Source organism: Triplophysa dalaica, chromosome 3 (assembly GCF_015846415.1).
Source record: "Triplophysa dalaica isolate WHDGS20190420 chromosome 3, ASM1584641v1, whole genome shotgun sequence".
NCBI lineage: Eukaryota > Metazoa > Chordata > Actinopteri > Cypriniformes > Nemacheilidae > Triplophysa > Triplophysa dalaica.
In genome coordinates this window covers 23574822-23594859 of record NC_079544.1, presented here as the reverse complement: position 1 = coordinate 23594859, position 20038 = coordinate 23574822, and the positions used below count along the sequence as shown (strand labels likewise).

Sequence of the window (20038 nt, the reverse complement as noted above, 5' to 3'; positions counted from 1 at the left end):
CTCTGTTCAGGCACACACATGTCAAAAATTATAAATTTTATTTAAAATGTGTTTTTTTTGGCGTGGTTCTTTAAAAGCGTCATTGGTGTTCCTTTGGTTTGTGTCAGCATGAAGCATTTTTATTGGAAAAAAACATGTTTATCACAGTATCTCACAGACATGAGTATACCACTCACATTTTAGTACATATTTTATATCATTTCATCTGACAACACTGAAGAAATGACACTTTGCTACAATGTAAAGTAGTGAGTGTACAGCTTGTACAACGTTGTAAATTTGCGGTCCCCTCAAAATAACTGAACACACAGCCATTAATGCCTTAACCACTGGCAACAAATGTGAGTACACCCCTAAGTGAAAATGTGCAATTGGATCAAATGTAAATATTTTGCATGTCCTCCATTATTTCCCAGCACTGCATTTACCCTCTTGGACATGGAGTTCACCAGAGTCCACTTCCACTCCTCCACAACGCCATCACCGAGCAGCTGGATGTCAGAGACCTTGCGCTCCTCCACCTTACGTTTGAGGATGCCCCACAGATGCTCAATAGGGTTAATGTTTGGAGACATGCTTAGCCAGTCCTTCACCTTCAGGTTCTTTTGGGGTCGTTATCATGTTGGAATACTGCCCTGCGGCCCAGTCATTGAAGGGAGGGGATCATGCTCTGCTTCAGTATGTCACAGTACATGTTGGCATTCATGGTTCCCTCTGTGAACTGTAGCTCCCCAGTGCCAGGCAGCAGTCCTGCAGCCCCAGACCATGACACTCCCACCACAACGCTCGACTGTAGGCAAGACGCAGTCGCCTTTGTACTCCTCACCTCGTTGCCACCACACACCATCTGAACCAAATAAGTTATCTTATTCTCATCAGACCACAGGACATGGTTCCAGTAATCCATGTCTATAGTCTGCTTGTCTTCAGCAAACTGTTTGTGGGGCTTTCTTGTGCATCATCTTTAGAAGAGGCTTCGTTCTGGGACAACAGCCATGCAGACCTAACTAAACTAAACTAAACCAAAGACAACCTCTGGATAGGACCCTGAGCACATGCACTCAACTTCTTTGGTCGACCATGGCGAGGCCTGTTCTGAGTGGAACCTGTCCTGTTAAACTGCTGTATGGTCTTGGCCACCATGCTGCAGCTCAGTTTCAGATTCTTATCAATCTTCTAAAGCCTTGGCCATCTTTATTTAGAGCAACAGATCTTTTTGGGATCCTCAGGGAGTTCTTTGCCATGAGGTGCCATGTTGAACTTCCATTGACCAGTATGAGAGCAATAACACCAAATTAAAAACACCTGCTCCCCATTCACACCTGACACCTTATAACACTAACGAATCACATGACACCGGTGAGGGAAAAATGGCTAATTGGGCCCAATTTGGGTGTACTCACTTTTGTTGCCAGCAGTTTAGACATTAATGGCTGTGTGTCAAGTTATTTTGAGGGGACAGCAAATGTACACTGTTATACAAGCTGTACACTCACTACTTTACATTGTAGCAAAGTGTCATTTCTTCAGTGTTGTCACATGAAAAGATATAACAACATATTTAGAAAAATGTGAGAGGAGTACTCACTACTGTGTCATATTGTACACACATACAGTCTTATGGCCATTCCACTTACGTTAAAAACATAAATACGACCTTACGTTGTGTCAATCACATTTACACACTGCCTATGATCTTTGCCTATGTCATAAACAGCAAGCATTTTGAGAGGCGTTTTGACAATTTAGAGACACAGTACAAACGAGTGCCAAACACGAACATTTTGGACTGTATGTGCAAAGACCTTTAGAACTTTTTGACTCTTTTTTTGAGTCAATGACGCCCTCTGTTGGTACTTTGAAATAATTGTATAAATGTTTTTTATAGAATACATCAATCATTTGTAATAAATTAAAAATAACAAAAGTTATGAAAACATATAATATTGGAAAGGCACTTCTATTATCTTTTTAATTTGATTTCTCTGGCAATAAGTATGATATTATACCTCTAGTTCTTGATCTAATAAAAAGCTGTGTTTTAAGCGTTTCCTGATGATTTGGTCATTTTATGCTGGACTTAAACAGACCAAAAATCTGTTTCTGTAACAAACCATGTGCACTACAGTGATTTGTGATGTGGAAAATAGATGAATATATGCTTTGGATATAGGCGAGTCATTTCAGATAAAGGCAGACATGTAAGCATTTTTTTAAACAAAGGATATAACAATAGATAATTTATAGCAGGTGTGTCAAGAGACTACCTCCAAAACTGCTTCAACATGTACTCCAATCCTAAATATCTTCATGAGGCTTTCTGGCGTGTATGAAGATGGTGTCCCTTTAAGAGCCCTATGAGTCATCTAGGGGGGAAGACAATTTTAAGGCCCTGATAACACTATGCATACTTGAACCACATGACAAGAAAAACAACAACAGTGCCAAATGGGTGTTTTGTATTTATTGCTATTATCTGGACATAAATGATCAATTCGGCAGAAAATGCAAACGTGATCAGATTAATTTGACCTCTTAGTACAGATGAATCAACATTTACATAGGAAATACAGTAAACGTAAACTCAAGAGGCAAATATCAAACCTCGTTCATATACAGTACAGCTTCATATATCTATAAAAAGTGTAACAAATAAAGTCTACAGGTTTTTGGGTTCAGCCTTGAGTAGGATGACTCCCTCCAGAGTCTGTTTACAGATAGATACCCATTTTAACCAAATGAAGCACATCTAAAAACCTGCAACCTACTATTGTTTCCCATCACAGGTCATGTTCCTCATAGTAAATGTGCTTTAAAAGAAGTCTGGACACGCATGTTAAATGTCTAAGACCCTTCATCAAATTGAAAATAGCAAAATAAAATACTCTCGATACAAACATGCCAAATCTCCATATATAAAAAGGGATGCTTTGGCTATTTCAATAAGATGTCCGGAATCATAACTTTGCTTTTAAATATTTACTTTAACACAGAATTAAGACTTTGCACAATTATTTTCAGCACGCACACGAGTGATCGCATAGCAATAGGCACGAATGTCAAACTCTTTGCCATTTATCAAAAAACTACTTTTAACACACAAGCAAGGAATCCTAAATGCTTAGAGTTGTCCTATAATGACCATCACGTTAAATCCAGAAACAAACTTAACCTTCCTTTAAAAAAAGTATTTCTCGGTTAAAGAGCGTTTCATGACAAAATCTATTTGCATTTTTTCTGATAGTGCTTCAGGCTTAGAATGAACATGTATGAGGGATATTGTCTGAATCTAAACACTTCACAAAGCACGGAATCCAGACATGGGAGGATATTTAAGGCTAAAGCTGCAGGATAAAACTCTTGTGCCCTCTAGTGGTCAGAGCACGTGAATGAGAGGCAGAACTGCAAGTCTGGCTCTTTCAGTGCATTTCAAATATCTCACTCACATTAATAAGAGAACAAAAACCGTAGTGTGTCGTGTTCAAATGAGAAAAGAGCAAACCAGCAGCGTATAACATCTGCCAGAGTATCGTTTTAAGCTATATCAGCAGAGACAAAGCTAATCTTTCATAACAAAATAAGAACTTACAAAACATCAGTTTTTAACAGTATTTTATCTTTTCTCTGGCACAACTGCTCAAACATGTATAAAAGGCAATAAAGGTTCACCCGTCCAAAAAAAATACTGCACTGACTCAAGTTTCATTTTACCCTTAGCTTTCTATAAAAATCATCTGAGAACAATAAAGTGTTTTTCAGAACCTAAAACAAATAAACTGTCATCTATAACATTAAGTTATGATAGCGTGTAAGAGAAACTCTATCAACTGTAAACACTGTCGAGTCGTCGTTCTAGCAGTGTGAAAACATTCCCTTCCTCTCCTCTCTCTCTGTGCGTTGGCTCTTTCTTTTTTTTCTTACAGTAAACCCTTTTGACAAGGATAGTAATACAAACATAACTGTCTGTCTAAAATATCATCAGAAACGTGGCTGACAGGCTTTGGTCCTCTATGTGCGGTCAATCATTTTTGTCTAAGGAATCTGAGGAGTTCGGGCCAACGTACTTTAGCCGGAAACCACCTGAAACACAAACACACAGGCTGATGTCAGTATGAACATTACGGAGTCTTATTTCGACTCGTAACAGAATTGTCGAGCTGTATGCTCGCGACGCTTTGTCAAGGACTCATGCTTGTGTTCGCTTACTTAGGTTGAGTATATTTTTGGCCTAAAATATCACCACCACCATCATCATCTCCTGGTCCTGATGTTACCTGTCATACCCGCATCGGTGGACGGCTGCTTGCATTCCTGGGCGTAATGGCCGCTCATTCCGCAGTTATAGCACGACACGTTGGCCGTCTTCTTCACGTTGGTTCCACCCGACATCAAGCCCACCGGTGGAAAGATGGGTTGGGGTTGATAGAAGCGTCGAAAAGCGGGCATTTGGGGCAAGCTGTAACCCGCCTGCGAGGCCAACATGTGGTCCGAGGTGGCGTGGAGAAATGCCGCAGGAGGACCCGTGTGAGCGTAGAAGGGCAGAGGCGTCCCGTTATTCTGATGGGCTTGGGCGGGGAAACTAGAAGGCGTGAGGTGGAAGAACTGGGGAGGCGGACCAAACATTTGACGAGCAGGTTGGGGAGGCAAGAAGTAGCTGAGAGACTGGTGGGCGACGTTGCCGCCGCAACTACCGCGGCAGCCGCATGCGTTGCATCCCCCCTGCTGGTGTTGTTGTTGTGTTGCGCCGGCCTGCGTCTGGGGCGTGACCGGCGGGTTCGAGCTGTTGATGTAGGACACCGAATCGCTCTGAGCGGTGCTGTGCGTGACAGCGGGGGGCTGCATGGGTCCGAGCCCCGGGGTGTGTGTGGGTACGGTCGTGGAGCAAGGTCCTGGGATTTGGCAAGAGGAACTTGGCCTTGAAGAAGTGGTGGACAGCGTAGGTGCCTTTGTGTTAGTTTTGAAGGGATTGTTGGCAGTGCCGTGTTTCTTAGAACACTGGGCACCCGAGAGGATGCTAAACGCCCCCAGCTGTGGTTGCTGTTGTGGGTGGGTAATGGCAGACGATGTTCCAGGTTCTCGTGGCAGCGGGATGGTTATGGTGATCTTGCCCCCGTTGGTGTCCCTCTGGGTGTGGTTGTACTGGAGGGCATAAGGTAGGCAAGTCAGGTCTAATTCGACAACTGAAGGCGGCTGCAGGACGTTCTGAGGCTCGGCGACTAATGGATTCACCATGGCGACCGCTTTCCCGCCAATGCCTTTGGCAGGGTGAGTTTTCTCAGGTTCCTGAGCAGAGTTATCGGACTGGCTCTCTGTGTCTGTTGAGAGACAGTTATACATCATTAGGTCTCATTTCAAACCGCTAGCAACTGACAACTGTTTTTATTAGCAGAAAACACACCTTGGTCCTCCAGGCTCTTGTGGTGAACGGGACTGGATGGCACGGAGTTAGAGCTCTCGGAGGATGTGTCTCCATATTTGATCCTTCCTGCGTCTGTCAACAAGACAAAAGGTAACAGCATTTAAGCTCACGTTTAGGCAGATATACACACAAAAGCTGTGCATTTTATTCTGGTTCACACACCTTTACAAGCCGTCTGGTTGCTCATCAGTGTTGCGGAAGGTTTCTGGATCCCAGCAGAAGTCTTTGTGCTGGTGACCCTTCGACCCCTCTCCCTGAAAACAGACCACTGTATTTTAAAAGTCATTGCTTTGCAGGGTTGCTTGCTATTCCAAACTTGTATGACTGTCTTTTTTCTGTGGAACACCAAAGGAGACGTTAGGCAGCCTCAGTCACCATTCACTAACATGCAAAAATGCAATTGAAGTGAATGGTGACTGACGTGTAACATTTTGCTTTGAGTTCCACGGAAAAACGATCCATTTAATGCTCCATCATTATAACAAAGGAGCGTAAATCTTTGTACTACAGGAGCAATGCACTTCCGGAAATAGTTTGCTGATGGTTGTCATTATATTGGAAGCTCTTTATATTTCAGTCCTGTTACCCATGAACACACTGTGCAAATCTAAAAACTAGGTCCTAGCCCTGAACCTACACCTACACCTAAATTTATACCATGTGGTTACTACCCAGTTCTTTCTAAGGTAAGTAAACTGTAAGTACAGATACTGTAAAAAAAGTGCAACCATTAGATTTATATTTTAATCTATACTGTTTTTTTTCCAATCTCCTAATTCTACTTAGACCGTTGCCAATCATCTCTAAGGGTTGATATTGTCTCTTAAATATTTAAAGGGGTCATATGACAGGGCTAAAACAAATATTATAGTTGGTTTTAGATGTAATGCAATGTGTACACATGATGTAAGTTTCAAAAAGGCTGTATTTTCCACAAACAGTGCTTGTTTGTATCTGCTATTAGCTCCGCCTCTCTGAAACGTACAGATTTTTAACAAAGCTCATGGCTCTGAAAAGCGAGGTGTGCTATGATTTGGCCAGTTAACCAGTGCGTAGTGATTGGTCGAATACTGCAAGAGTGTGAAGGAGAGTAACACCTCTTACCATACTTGGAACATCAGGTTCAATTATACGGACAGGTACTCCCACCTTACTTATGTATACATTTGGGTGGTCTTAGTCAAATCATACCACAAACTGACGTAGATGTGTGGGGGTGTGGTTACATGAGGTGTTTCAGACAGGTCTGGGTGAGCATTTGCTTTGAGATAGAATGCATCTTCTGTTTCCACACAATTTTTTGCCTCAAAAATAGTCTTTAATGTTATATGATTAAAACTGGAAACTGTCTGCCAAAAATAGATATTTTTCACTTAGCAACCCAAAAACAAACTACTATAACTTATATACTATAAAGCCAATTTTGGAAATATCAGTTCAAATCTATATTAGTTTAACAGTCACCTTAACAATATTTAATAAAATAGGTTGAAGGTTTGTGCAAATATCTTCTCCAAATGTCAAATAAGATGGCACTTACAAATGGCCCTTGAGGAGTTTATACTAGGCCTAATTCAAATTTTATTGTGCCATCAGCAATAATTCCTTAAACAATAATTGAACAAAATTAAAGAATATTGTGGTCTCAAGAGACTTTCATAAACAGCTACTAGATGGCGCATCAACATCATTCATACAGCGTTTTTCTGAATTAATCGGCAGGTTTTGAAAACCATGCATGTTGTGGTTTTAGTTAATTTAAATGTATGCTTTTAATAGACTTCAACACGTTTATTCTACAGTGACTAGATCGGCCATTTGTAAAGTTGCCATTTGTATAGTTTCAAGCCATCAAATCACGGAATGGCCTATTTAAGTCTCTGTATATAGATAATGTTTTAACCCCCAATCCCGCCAGGAATTAAAAAGAAAATCATGCAATTTATGAGGGTGATCCCAGCGAGGTCAAAATATACGGAAATATCACATCATTGATAACACACCAAAGACACAGAAAACCACACATTCGCGCCATATGACCCCTTTAACATACTAATTGAATATAGATTAATAAACAAACATCAGTTTCTCAACATATAGTATCATCTCAGTATTAACGGATGTTAACTAAAGATATTTTAAAACAGTCTTAAAACAATATTTACTAGACAATATTTTCATCTCGTCATTTGGATCGCAAGATGACAATGCAATGCTCAAATATCTAAACACAGATCGACTAAACACACAGAGATCAACTTCCTGAAAGTATGTGCGCTCATACCTTTTGCCAGCAGATCTTCCTTTGCTCTTCTGTCCGGGCGTAAGAATTCTCCTGTCATTTGTGCAGCCCTAGCAAAGACAGACATAAAGCACGCTAGTCCTTCTCATGATGCATTAACACCTCAAATCTTCAATAACATATATTTTTGAGATTCAGGATCTCACCTGTTCACATTCTGTGCCTTTCATCCAAACTCTCTCTCCTTTCTGCTCACAGTTTCCTCTTCTCTGGCATTCTGAATGTGGATTACTGCAGGGAGACAAAGACATTTCCATCACTGATTCTTACAGGAGGACAGCGCGGGTGAGGTTGTGTGTAATGAAGCTGTACCTCAGGCCTCCAGCTCTGACGCTGTAACCCTCAACGTCTGAAAGAGAGGAAACGGCACGATGAGTCTATAGAAGTCAGTAGAGCAGATGTATTTTTAGAGCAGATCTAACAAGCACCCTCTCACCCTCTTCCAGGCTGGAGGTCTCCGAGCAGTCCTCAGAGAAACCACGTGCAGGCGGATGGATTCTGGATACAGGTGCTCTGGCACCTGCAGAGAGAGCAGACGGGCAGGTGTGACATGTGCCGGCAGCGCGGAGCAACCACGAGAAGCGGGATACACAAATATTTTGGCCTGGAAAATAATGGGTTCGTTTATCCTGGAAAAATATAATTCTTTACCCATCCTTGTCCCGATTGGCTTTCTTTGTGTTAAAGACTTCAATTATGTTTTTGGGTGTTTACAATGGATGTTCATGTTCCTAATTTAAAAAAATGCTTTATATTTCACATATTTCAAGTCTATAGTTCATCGCTGTCCCTCTTCTCACTAAACGACTGGATTTCTTACTGTCTATATAAAGTCCCTCCTTCCAAAATGCTCTGATTGGTAAAGCTGACCAGGTCTTTCGTGATTGGCTTCCGCTTCTCAGGCTGTTGTGATTGGTCGGTGGCTCTCTCACGTGTATTCATAAACTTTGGCTTTTTCACAATAAACAGTAACAATGGCGTCAACTTCACTTTATCGGTTAAAAACATGCGGGTCCATCAAAGTTCAGCTGTTCTCTGTAGTCCTTGAAAAGCGAATTCTGTTAAAGACAAGATCCGATTGGCACTGAACTTTGAGCTTTATCATTTTGCAGGTATTATTTATGCTCTACACACTAACTAAAGGTTAAAAAATGTGATCGCGGGGAACGTGCTCTTTAAACGATGTTGTTTTGTTTACAATGGGAGTGGGTTGGGAGAGCTAGAACTAAACAAATAACTAGAACTAAACAAAAAAAAGAATCTAAAAAAATTTCTGTTTTTAGAAATATCTATAAGATTTGTAATAAATCTATTTGCATTGAATCGAATCGTGAATCAAATCAAAACAGATCTTGTGAATCGGAATCAAATTCAATCTAAAAATCTGAATCGATAATTACCCAACCCTATAAACAACAATCTGCATGTAAAAACACCTAAACTGATCAACTAAATTACACGTCAAAAATCCATCCAAAACATTATACCGTATATAACCTGTATATCATCAGTACACTTTCCATATATGATGAGTGACTCACTAATCTTTAATGTTTTGGTATCCGGTACAAGAAAAGCAAGTTGTGGTGTCTTACAGCGGCTGCATGCCAGTGAAGATGGGTCAGACAGGAAGAATGTGGAGACGTCACACCTCTGAAGAACATCCGGTGATAAAGACAAAAATTTCTCCCTGTACACGAACAAGAGAAAGTGAAACATTATAAGGTAATAAATACAGACGCTGGCATTTGGTTCATCTTCACAGGAAGTTGAATTCCCTCTGAAACTGACATCAGTGTTAATGACCTGAATTCTGCTGAGTTTGTGACATTTAAAAAGGATTCATCCAAAACGTAAAAGAAGTGATTTCCACTCACTCATATTTTAATGTTCAGATGTGGTCGGATTCATTTTTGCAAGCTGTGCTTTGAAGGGATAGTTCACCAAATTCTGTCAAAATTTACTCAGACCTTAGAGTTGTTTCAAATCTTTGTACATTTTATTTGTTCGGAAGACTACCATATTAGAAAAAGCACTTAATGTATTTTTTGTTCTGTTTAACACAAAAAAAGATATTTTGAAGAATGTTGAGCAGCAAACAGTTCTGGAGTACTTTTGACTAACATTGTATTTTTTCCTACTAGGGTAGCCAATGGGGTCCAAGAACTGTTTGGTTAAAAGCATTCTTCCAAATATCTTTCTCTGTGTTCAACCAAATAAAGAACTTTATACAGATTAGGAACAACTCGAAAGTGAGTAATTCATGACAGAATTGTTTTATTTTCGTGTGAACTATCCTTTGAAAGTGTTAATGTATGTCACACATGGAAAATGTACTTTTTTGAGTGGAGGTATTTGTAGTTTCATGCAATATTTTAACAAATTATAAGTTAATCGTTATGCTTATCATGTCTATGAGATGAGACTTACCTGAGATTTCTCTCCAGTTCTCTGACCTCACATTGATCCGCACAATTTAATAACCTGACAAAACTTTTCTCAAAGCCATCAGGGCTCTGCTCCTTAGGAAGCTATAGAGAAAAATAGTTTTTTTTTTTATATTTGCAATCGACACCAAACATCAAAGTGACTTGCATTGAAGATACATTATATCAGTATGTGTTCTTTCAGAATCAGACCTGCCAGTTGTGCGTACTAAACTAATGTTAACAAACAGAAGGCAGTCCTGTGAAAGCACAGCCAAAGACAAATAGAATATAGACACGGTACATGCCCTGCTGCTCTAGTCTTGTGGCATGTTGCCCGGCTGGTTGGCACACTGGCATGTGCAGCAAACATGACTAAAATAACAAAACACAACACCAAACACAGTGTGAATCATCTCACTACACTCTGGTCACCTTTAACAGGAAGTCCTCTAATTCACGATGGCTTTTGTTGACGCCGGTCAGTGAAGAGTCGGACCATTTCACCTGCAAAAGTAGAGGAAAAACGAAAAGAAAGCTCATTATTTTTAACATAAACACACGGTCACATACCCACTCAGAATTCCTTATGCAATTTGTATCTTTTGCCACTATACAATTATTTGTTTAAAACATAAAATTGCTGGTTATTTGTTTTGATCACAGTTCGTCTGAAACATTCCAATCTGTTTGCATCTAAAACAAAAGTGAAAGTGTTTAGGGTAAATAAAACATTCAAATTTCATGACTCATTAGATTCTGGGCATCTGAAATAATACATCTAGTCTATATAAAGACAGAGACGATAACATGAAGCAAACGCCCAACATGTTTGAGAATATATATGCCAAACTGAGTCACACACTATTTTAATTCTGCGCTTTTTAACCTTCTGAGAAATTCATCCACCAGCATTCACAGTTTGCCATTTAACATTAATGAGTGTTTTAACTACGGACCTGCATCTATAAACAGTATCGAAGTTTAGGGATTAAATAAAAGTAAAACAAGATATATTTTTTTAATCTATCACACTTTCAACTTAATAATAATAATTATATTTTTTTGACATAGAAAAAGTTGACATGCCAGGATTCTAGTGTAAGTCCAAAGCATAAACAAAATCCCTAAAGCTTGTTCGGACTATCTCACTCTTTAGGTACAAAAGTACACAATACACGCCATCATAAATAGCTTTGGTTGTGAAACGCCTGGCAGATATTCACTAAGAAAGAGTCGATAAGATGATTCCTGTTCTTGCAGCAATTCATCTTTCCCAGACAAAGACGGTGTTGAAGTGTTTATATGTAACTCCAAGCGAGCTCTTTCAACACCCGGGCAGCCCATCACACAGAGTAAATATTTTATCCCTAACAAGGGCTGGCACTCTGTTGGTCTGCTTCTCTAGTGAATACTGATGTCTTAATAGTAAGGTTGCACCAGCAGGCTTGGCGAGACGCAGGTGGTCAGGGGTCAGCTGTGACCCTGGGGAAGGGCGGGGAATTCGTCTGCCAGTAAAATATGGAGATTTTTTATTGGAATGCAACTCACACAGAGACTTTGAGGTACACAGAGAGAACATAATGACTTCAGTCCGTGGAAATAATGGTTTCCGTTTAAGTTCTTCTTTCACAATATATTTCCAGCATCAAATTAATTTACTAAAAGCTGACACGCATGTTAACATCAATGATATGAAGAAAATAAAAATCTAGTAACCAACAAAAAAAAACCTTTGAAGTACTAAAACACAATCGAATAAGCTTAGTTTACACAACAATGATGTACTGAAAATGGACTAATGTACTAAAAAGTTCTCCAACAACAATGTCAAAATGATCCCTATTCACATGTATTTCATTCAAATCACTATAACACTGTATTTCGCATGCCAGGCCAGCAGTTGGCGATGTAACATTTTAAAGAAACACATGTGAACACATAATAGGACATTACTGTCGCAAATAGATTTACACAACTAACGCTGAACCGGATGTGGCCCCTAGCGTCCGTGAAAAGTGCTAATACTCGTGCACTTCAGGCATCAATGTGGCGAGATAGCGAATTTCAACCAACAGTCTTCTCAACCACTCCCTTTCGAAGCCTCTCACAAGACAAAGATTTCGCGTTTTTGCTTTTCTGCCAAAGGAGATTAAGTATTTACAAATGCACTCTGTAGAGCAGTTTGCCCATATAGGGCTAATGTAGAAACAACATGGAGAACTCCATGTAAGGGGACCCACGGTGTATGTGGATAGAAATACCTCATTCTGATAAAAACATAGCGCTTCATTATGTAAGGTCATTGTATACCTCTGAAGACATAATTATGAATATTAAATTGCATGTCTTTCAGTGGACACTCCAAAACATTACACACTAGACCTTTAATGTCACCGTCTTTGCAATTTTACAGTTTTATTATTTAAAAGATGATAATGGGATAATTTCCAAAAAACCCATTTTTTTAAATATGCATTTTCAGCACCCCAAAACGCAGTTGTCGCATTAGTCAACAAACAAAAGTCATATAACGTTTTCCATGTTTAGTTAAAACAGTGTCGTGTTAACACCCACTTAATGGACATTCAGGATTTTTAATACACATTCCAGGTAGTGCATGTGAAGAATTCCATTCCGTAGTCATCCAAGAATTCCATTTCGAAGAAATAATGTTTTAAAACCGTTTACGTTTTGGTTGACATCACCAAGCAACTTTAATTTCTTCCTAGTAAATAAAATCACATCACACATTACATCTTTCCAGAATTCTGCTTCACTCAAACCTAAGTAAATAAAAAAGGGTCCAAACACATTGTACTTGGTATATTAAAATACGTAACAAATAATATTTATCACAGCATGAAGTAGCTGTTGCAATTTTACAGTATTTCAGGGTACATTTCTTAAAATGAGGTAATGTATTAGGAAAAAGAAAGAAATGCTTTACTCTCAGTGTCCCTCTCCAAGGGTTTTGGCTCGACTCCATACTCTCGCTGTGAGGCGAGCCAAAGCCTCTATACTGAGGCTGTCAACTCTGTATCAACAACCGGATGTTTACAGCTCAGGCTTTGCATGTTTCCTCACAGGTCCCACAGAGACAGAAGTCTCATGTTCACAGCCGACAGCAAAGCCCGGCCCTCTGGAGCCACGGAGGCTGACTGCACCATCATTTTAAATGCATGAATAATGCAGCATGGAAATCTAAAGCAACAACTTCTAGTAAGAATTGAATAACTGAGAGGTGATTAACACCACATCAAGTTACTTTATATGTGGACAATATTCTTCAAGAAATAGTTCAGGTGAAAATAAAAAAAGTTCAGATGCAAATTTTAAATACCCTCATGCCATCCTTGATGTACTGTATATGCCTCCCTTTTTTCAGTCTTATAACGTTTTTCAAAGGAATCGTTCACCCAAAAATGGTCCCCATTAACTCGATGAAGGTATTTTACTATGGAAAGTCAAAAGACACCATTATTTGGGACACCATTATTAACTTTTCATTTAATATAAAAAAATGTAACCTTAAATTCATAAATCCAAGCTTGTTAAAGCTCCAAAAACACAAACCATCAAAAATATAATCTTAAAAGTTTGAGTTTGTCAAGTTTATTTGAGTTATTGGTAGCACATTGATAACTTAAAATCTCATGTGTCACATTACAAAATATCATATGAAAACTAGTCGATTTTATTTTGTGCTTGAATGTGCTTGTTGTGTCAATTTCATTGAATAAATTCACTCCAAAAACATTTATGGAAGCACTGGAGTTCATTTGGATTAATTTATGATGGATGTCTGTGTTTGGAGCTTCAACAAGTTGGGACCTGTAATGTACTGTATATGCATTGATACTTGATTGAAAAAAAAACATAATTTGTGTTCAACTAAAAAAGTAAATCATATACGTTAGGGATGGCATGAGTAATTTATAGGAGAATATTCATTTTCGGTTGAACTATTCCATAAAGAGATACTTCACCCAAAATGTTTTAATGTGTCATCATTTGCTCACCTTCGAGTCGTTCCAAATCTGTATCAATTTCTTTGTTCTTAATTACACACAGAAAGATATTTGGAAGAATGCTTATTACCAAACAGATTTTACCCTCCATTGACTACCATAGAAGGAAAAAATACTCCAGAACTGTTTGCTGTCCTACATTCATCAAAATATCTTCTTTTGAGTTCAACAGAACAAAAAAATGATAATGTAATTTTTCCTACTATGGGAGTTGATGGGTAGCGAGATCTGTTTGGATATAAGCATTCTACCAAATATCTTTCTCTGTGTTCATCAGAAAAAAGAACTTGATGCAGATTTGGAACAACTCGAAGGTGCGTAAATGTTGACAGAATATTCATTTTTGGGTGAAGTATCCCTTTAACTGTGTGAATAAATAAGAAAATGCATGTCAAAATCAATCACACAAATTTCTCAATCAAACAAAAAATTTCAGCAAGAAATGGAAATGTAAGGGAAGGCTTGATTTGATCCTTTTTAAAGCAACAAATCATCAATACAATCATTACATACACAAACACACACAGGCCACTGGATTAGAGGGGTTGAAACGTAGAGCCATTGAAAGGGAGAGAGTAAGAGATGAGTCAACTCTGTTGACTCCAATGGAACAGTTTTTTCTAAGCAATGGTGTTTCATGAGCCTCTCAATAGTTCCAGGAAATTACTAGTAGCGCATGGAGCTGCAGTAAATCAAACTGAGACAAACTTTTAAGTTAGCAAGCCATTTGATGAATAGAAATTGAAAGAAATAAAGCATTTAAAGAAAAAAACATTACTTCCTGGAACAATCTGGAGGCTCCATGAATCACATGACAAGCGGAAATTTAAAACTTTTGTTGTCACGACTCTCCTCGCAACACATTTAGAAACATGAAATTAATAAAATTGGTGATGTCCGACAAGTGTGTACTTGACATTGTCAGAGAGGGTTGTGTTGTGAACTCACCTCAAAAGTGTACTGCCTGCTGTCTCCTGCCACAGAAATGTCCTTCAGAACGACCTTCTTAATGTGCACCACTGAAACAACAGAAGACACTGTTATCATTCTCTATCTGTGGAGGTTTGGAGGTCAAAGGGTTTTCTGCGTATAACAGTGAGATACCTTCTCTCTGTGACCTGCTGCTGAGGTGAGGATTGGGATCACTGCATAGACTCCAGTCCACTTCATTCTTCTGAGGTGGACAGATGAACCTCGGTCTGGAAAACTGACTCTGTGACAAGCAAAAAAGATTAGACTCAAAAGACGGGTGAATAAAACTATTTCACATGTCTACAATGTCTCTGAAACATGTGAATTTGCATATTTATGAACACGGTGTCTTAGAATTAGTTCCCATCTTTACTAAAAGCCACATCATATTAAATTAGCGTCGACACAAAACAAAACAGGAAACCGAACATTTACCTAGTGGTTGGTCATCTTTAAGTTGGTCATATATGTGAGCTGTGCTCCAAATATCCAATCAGAGGACATGCGAGGTTGAATTTTGAATCGAGTTCTGCTTCTTGTTTTAAGCAGAATGTGTTGTTTAGGACAGTGGTTCTCAATTTTTTTTGTAAGGCCCTGGGAGTGCATTGGTTTGCGGCCCCCCAAATAAAGACTTAAAGCAGCCCTGCAAGGATGTGTCATGCATTCTGACTTCTTTACAATGTTAAACGCGCTGTCTTCTCATGCTTAACATGGCCAACTAGTCAAAAAACTAGTTGGGCGTATTACGTAGTATTTCTGTGCTCGATACACTCCCCCTGCGATCGTACAGGTTTAGGAAAGTTTTTTTTCGAAAAAAATAAAACGGTTTCGTAACAACTTTCTTAGTCCCTCATTGGACAATTCTCCCGGAAAAGCACGCGGCACGGCCACAGGAGAGCAGGAGAAGGAGCATGCGCCGACGTCACTTTCACTTGTAAAGCAGGAGAGAGAGAGAGCATACGTTCGCGAAGTTCAGGTGTTTGTTTGTTCACTCCATTTGGGTGTTGAATGTTATATAAACGGTGGATATAACGCTGGATTTGGAGATCGTTTGAAACTGATATATGGAGCCGCCCCAGCGCTAAAAGATGTCGGACATGAACCGCATGCGGTGAGTGAAACTAATGTCTGTGTTTTGTTGACAATGGGTGTGCACGTGCTTTGGTTTAGCCTACCCCTCCCGCCTGCACGCGTCGTATGTTTTCGGAAACAACCGTAAAGCTGTATCTTATATAAATGTGATCAAACTAAATACTCTTCGAAGATACGAAGTATGCAATACTACTCTATAGGTACTCAAGATTAATATTAGATTGGCAGAACCCCATGTGTAACGCCCACTTAAAACTTTAAATAAACCAAAAACATATTCAGTTATACAACGCTGAAACATGAATTATTTTTGGTTGATGGTTTGAATGCAAAAAAAATTATGATACATGTCTATATTTCATAAAATGCCACAAAATCTGTGGGCCCCTGGATGCATCTTGGGTCCCCCCAGGGGGCCACGGTCTCTAGTTTGAAACCACTGGTTTAGGAGACCTGATGTGATCCAAATGAATGTGTACATCACATAGTGTTTCCAACACATGACCTCATTTTCAAAACGCAAGAAAAGACTCAATTAAATCATTCACATAGACATAAAAAAGAACAAAACGGCGTTAAACATAATGTCACCCCAACCATATACAATTAAGCAAAATGAGTTTGATGTAGTTTAAAGACATAAACATAAAGTACTGACAACTGTCAATCATCTAGGAACACCAGTTTAAGATTACACTGTTTAACAGAAATATTAATTGTACGCATTACTTTTGTGTGTCTAGATTTGTGTCATAACTCTCTTGAGTTATGTCATGTCACTTGGATTGAATTTGGTTTGGTTTATTTCCCTAAAGCAAAGTTACCCTATGTTGGTTTGTTAAATCTGTTGCTGTACTGCGATTTGACTGTTCATGTTCCACCGTATTGCCTTGATCCAGTGAGGTTTCCTTCCGCCAGATAATGTTGTACCAATACAACCCAACACATTACAAGTAAACTAAGACACCATATTAGTTTTCATTAAAACTAAAAAAATTCTATAGTAACCATTATTGAAACCCTTAAGATTTTATTTAGTAGGGCATAGAATGCTATGCAGTAAAGCAATACGTCACATTGTGCTATTTGTGTCAATGTCAGTGACTTTATCCCACAGTATTTATTTACAAGGTACCCCAAGACTATGGAAGCATATGTGGTGCAAAATGGCAATGCAGTATGTAAATTGACAATGCAATTGTGCATCTAAATATACATTTCAAATAACGGATGTGCAACATTAGGTGCAAAATGAAAAAAAAAATCAATTTTATCAATTACATTTGTAAGTTCCTACACTAGTTTCAATGTTATTTAAATTTATATTTTTAACGCTATTTAAGTTGCAAAATGAAAATGAAAATGCATTCCCCCGATTGATTATATGTTTAAGATAGTCAAGCAAAACTGTAGCAAAAAGAAAATTCTAATGTCGTTTTCCCTTAATGCATTAACAGGTTGAACATTTGGGATTGCATTTTCATTTACACACAGCGCGTTGAGTGGTGCAAAATTCAATGTGGACTTGAAAATGCATTTCGAGACCACGCCCCCACCTCGGTACAGCGTCATTGCGTAAAGGCGGAGCCAGCATCGCTAGTAACAAGCATGGATGTGCGGCTGCAAAGCTGAGAAAAACATTAAATTGCATGCACACGAATTGGAGCACAAAGAAAAAATTACTTGGGTGTTTTTTTTAAGATTAGTATGTCTCTGTAGACGATAGAACTAGTAGCTACATTGCTAGAATTTTCTGACTTATCAAGCGGTGAGCTCGCCTGTTGAATGTCTCATAATCACTCGACTTTCTCATACGCGTTTTCATCATGAACACATTCAGTATTTTGATTACTGTCTTTTTTGTCACAATATCTTCATACAATTGTTCAGAAATGGTCGTTTTGTGAGACCACTGTTCAGTAACTGTACAGTACAATCACAAACGCCATACATCCACGTGAAATACACCTCTGTACTGTGCTTCTTTAGCTGGAGAAAGTGTAAGGGGAGAGATTATGCACAAATACACATAAACATTGCCAAAGTGGAGATCTGCCCTTACGAAAACTAACCTTGGTTTCTAATTGGATAATGCAATTTAGGCTGTGACAGATCCACTGAATAACTCGATTCCTGAAGTTAAGGAAATATTGCGCCACAAAAACAGTCAATATCTTAACATAATCATTCAGAAACAAAGACAACAAATACTGGACGTGTTTATGATTAAAACGTGTATGTGCAAGCGATTTAAAGCTTTTATTATCTCTGCAGTCGAACGTGTTTTCAACACCTCAAAACAACACACCTAACTAGCAAATAGCGATGCTGGCTCCGCCTTCATGCAATGACGCTGTACCGGGGAGGGGGCGTGGTCAGCTCGAAATGCATTTTCAAGTCCACATTCAATTTTGCACCACTCAACGCGCTGTGTGTAAATGAAAATGCAATCCCAAATGTTCAACCTGTGAATGTTAATGCATTAAGGGAAAATGACATTAGAATTTTCTTTTTGCTACAGTTTTGCTTGACTATCTTAAATATGTATAATCAATCCGGGAATGCATTTTCATTTTAAGTTAGCAACTTAAAGAGCGTTAAAAATATCCATTTAAATAACTTATTAAAACTAGTGTAGGAACTGACAAATGTAATTTATATAATTGAATTTTTATTTTCATTTTGCACCTAATGTTGCACATACGCTATTTGAAATGTATATTTAGATACACAATACGCATATTACATTGCAAATTGAATTTTGCACCACATATGCTTCCATACAAGACTAGCCTGGTATAACGTAAGGCACAAAAAGCCAGTGTATTACCATGTCCAAAGACCTTAAATAATGAAAAATATGTCAATGACCTATATGTGCATTGTTTTTCCTTGGTATAATTCGAAGAATACCGCGGTATGGATGGCATTGCATTGCTATGTGGCTATGAAAGTTAGGTCGTACTTTCATCGGTGTAATTGCAGTGATGTTGAGTGTTATATTACACACCCATTCCTGGAGTCTGTCCAGCTGTGCTCTCAGCTCCTCCCGCTGATGGAAACTGAACGCCGGGTGTAACGAGCCCATAGTGAATAGCAGCCGCAGCTGGTCAACCGTCTCCGGCTCCGGCACAGCCCCACACATACCCGCCTCAATCCGGTTTAACGTCCTGAATAATATCCCGGCGCATTCCCTGCTCTTGGATCCGAGTAGTGACACATATACCAGCAGTTTGGACAACACCACGGGGTCGCTCGCGCTCACGTCCACCAGCCCCTCCAAATCCGCGGGGCAGTTGGCCCGGGTTTCAAAGTCCCGTAGGACGGTGAAATCTCTCCGGGCCAGATCCTCCAGACAGGCGCCGAGGAAGCGCAGCTCCAGCGGCTGACACATATGCAGGAGCCCGCAGAGCAGCTCGACGCGTCCGGCCGGGCTCAGCTGTAAACCGAACCACTCGAACACCGCCTCCTTATCGAGCGGAGTCGATCGGCCGCTCTCACGGCGTCCCGGCCGATCGGTTCCGTTAACAGAATTCAAGTCGCATCGGTGATTTTCGCCTCCCGCCGCTCGCAACTTCATCTTCATCATTATCAGCTTTCAAACGCGATCATCAGTGATGGAAGTCCATTGGCGGTACTTTCCCGCCGATGTTTCGGCATCAAATTGCGATGTAATTCCTGGTTTAGGGCGGAATTGCGTTGAAATTCGTCGCTTATCGCGCGGTGTTGAATAAGCGGTCAGTTTGCCAGATTACTCGCTTGCCGTGCCTCCAGAATATTCTGTCAATCACTCGTA

At 39.5% G+C, this 20038-nt stretch overlaps 1 protein-coding gene across 2 annotated transcripts; it reads right to left on the bottom strand.

Moving 5' to 3' along the window:
• Positions 1-2449: 2449 nt before the first annotated feature.
• zcchc2 (zinc finger, CCHC domain containing 2) lies at positions 2450-20019 on the bottom strand. Of its 2 annotated transcripts, none has more exons than XM_056743706.1 (14): positions 19253-20019; positions 15283-15391; positions 15127-15197; positions 10583-10654; positions 10152-10252; positions 9263-9411; positions 8158-8241; positions 8034-8070; positions 7868-7952; positions 7704-7771; positions 5582-5673; positions 5399-5491; positions 4275-5315; positions 2450-4080 (listed from the first exon to the last, which is right to left on the bottom strand). In XM_056743706.1, the coding sequence occupies exons 1-14, from the start codon at positions 19829-19831 to the stop codon at positions 4019-4021; spliced, it is 2643 nt and encodes an 880-aa protein (XP_056599684.1). In that variant the 5' UTR covers positions 19832-20019; the 3' UTR covers positions 2450-4018. The 2 variants fall into 2 exon arrangements, with proteins under 2 accessions (XP_056599684.1, XP_056599685.1); XM_056743707.1 differs by having other exon boundaries at positions 9317-9411; positions 19253-20018.
• Positions 20020-20038: the final 19 nt, after the last annotated feature.

Excerpts from the sequence above, each read along its gene's own strand:
- zcchc2 (XM_056743706.1), bottom strand. The coding sequence starts at position 19,831 with ATGATGAAGATGAAGTTGCGAGCGGCGGGAGGCGAAAATCACCGATGC. Across the intron at positions 10,253-10,582 it reads TAGAGGACTTCCTGTTAAAG|CTTCCTAAGGAGCAGAGCCC; the intron begins GTGACCAGAGTG and ends TTTTCTCTATAG. Across the intron at positions 4,081-4,274 it reads CACCGATGCGGGTATGACAG|GTGGTTTCCGGCTAAAGTAC; the intron begins GTAACATCAGGA and ends TTTGTGTTTCAG.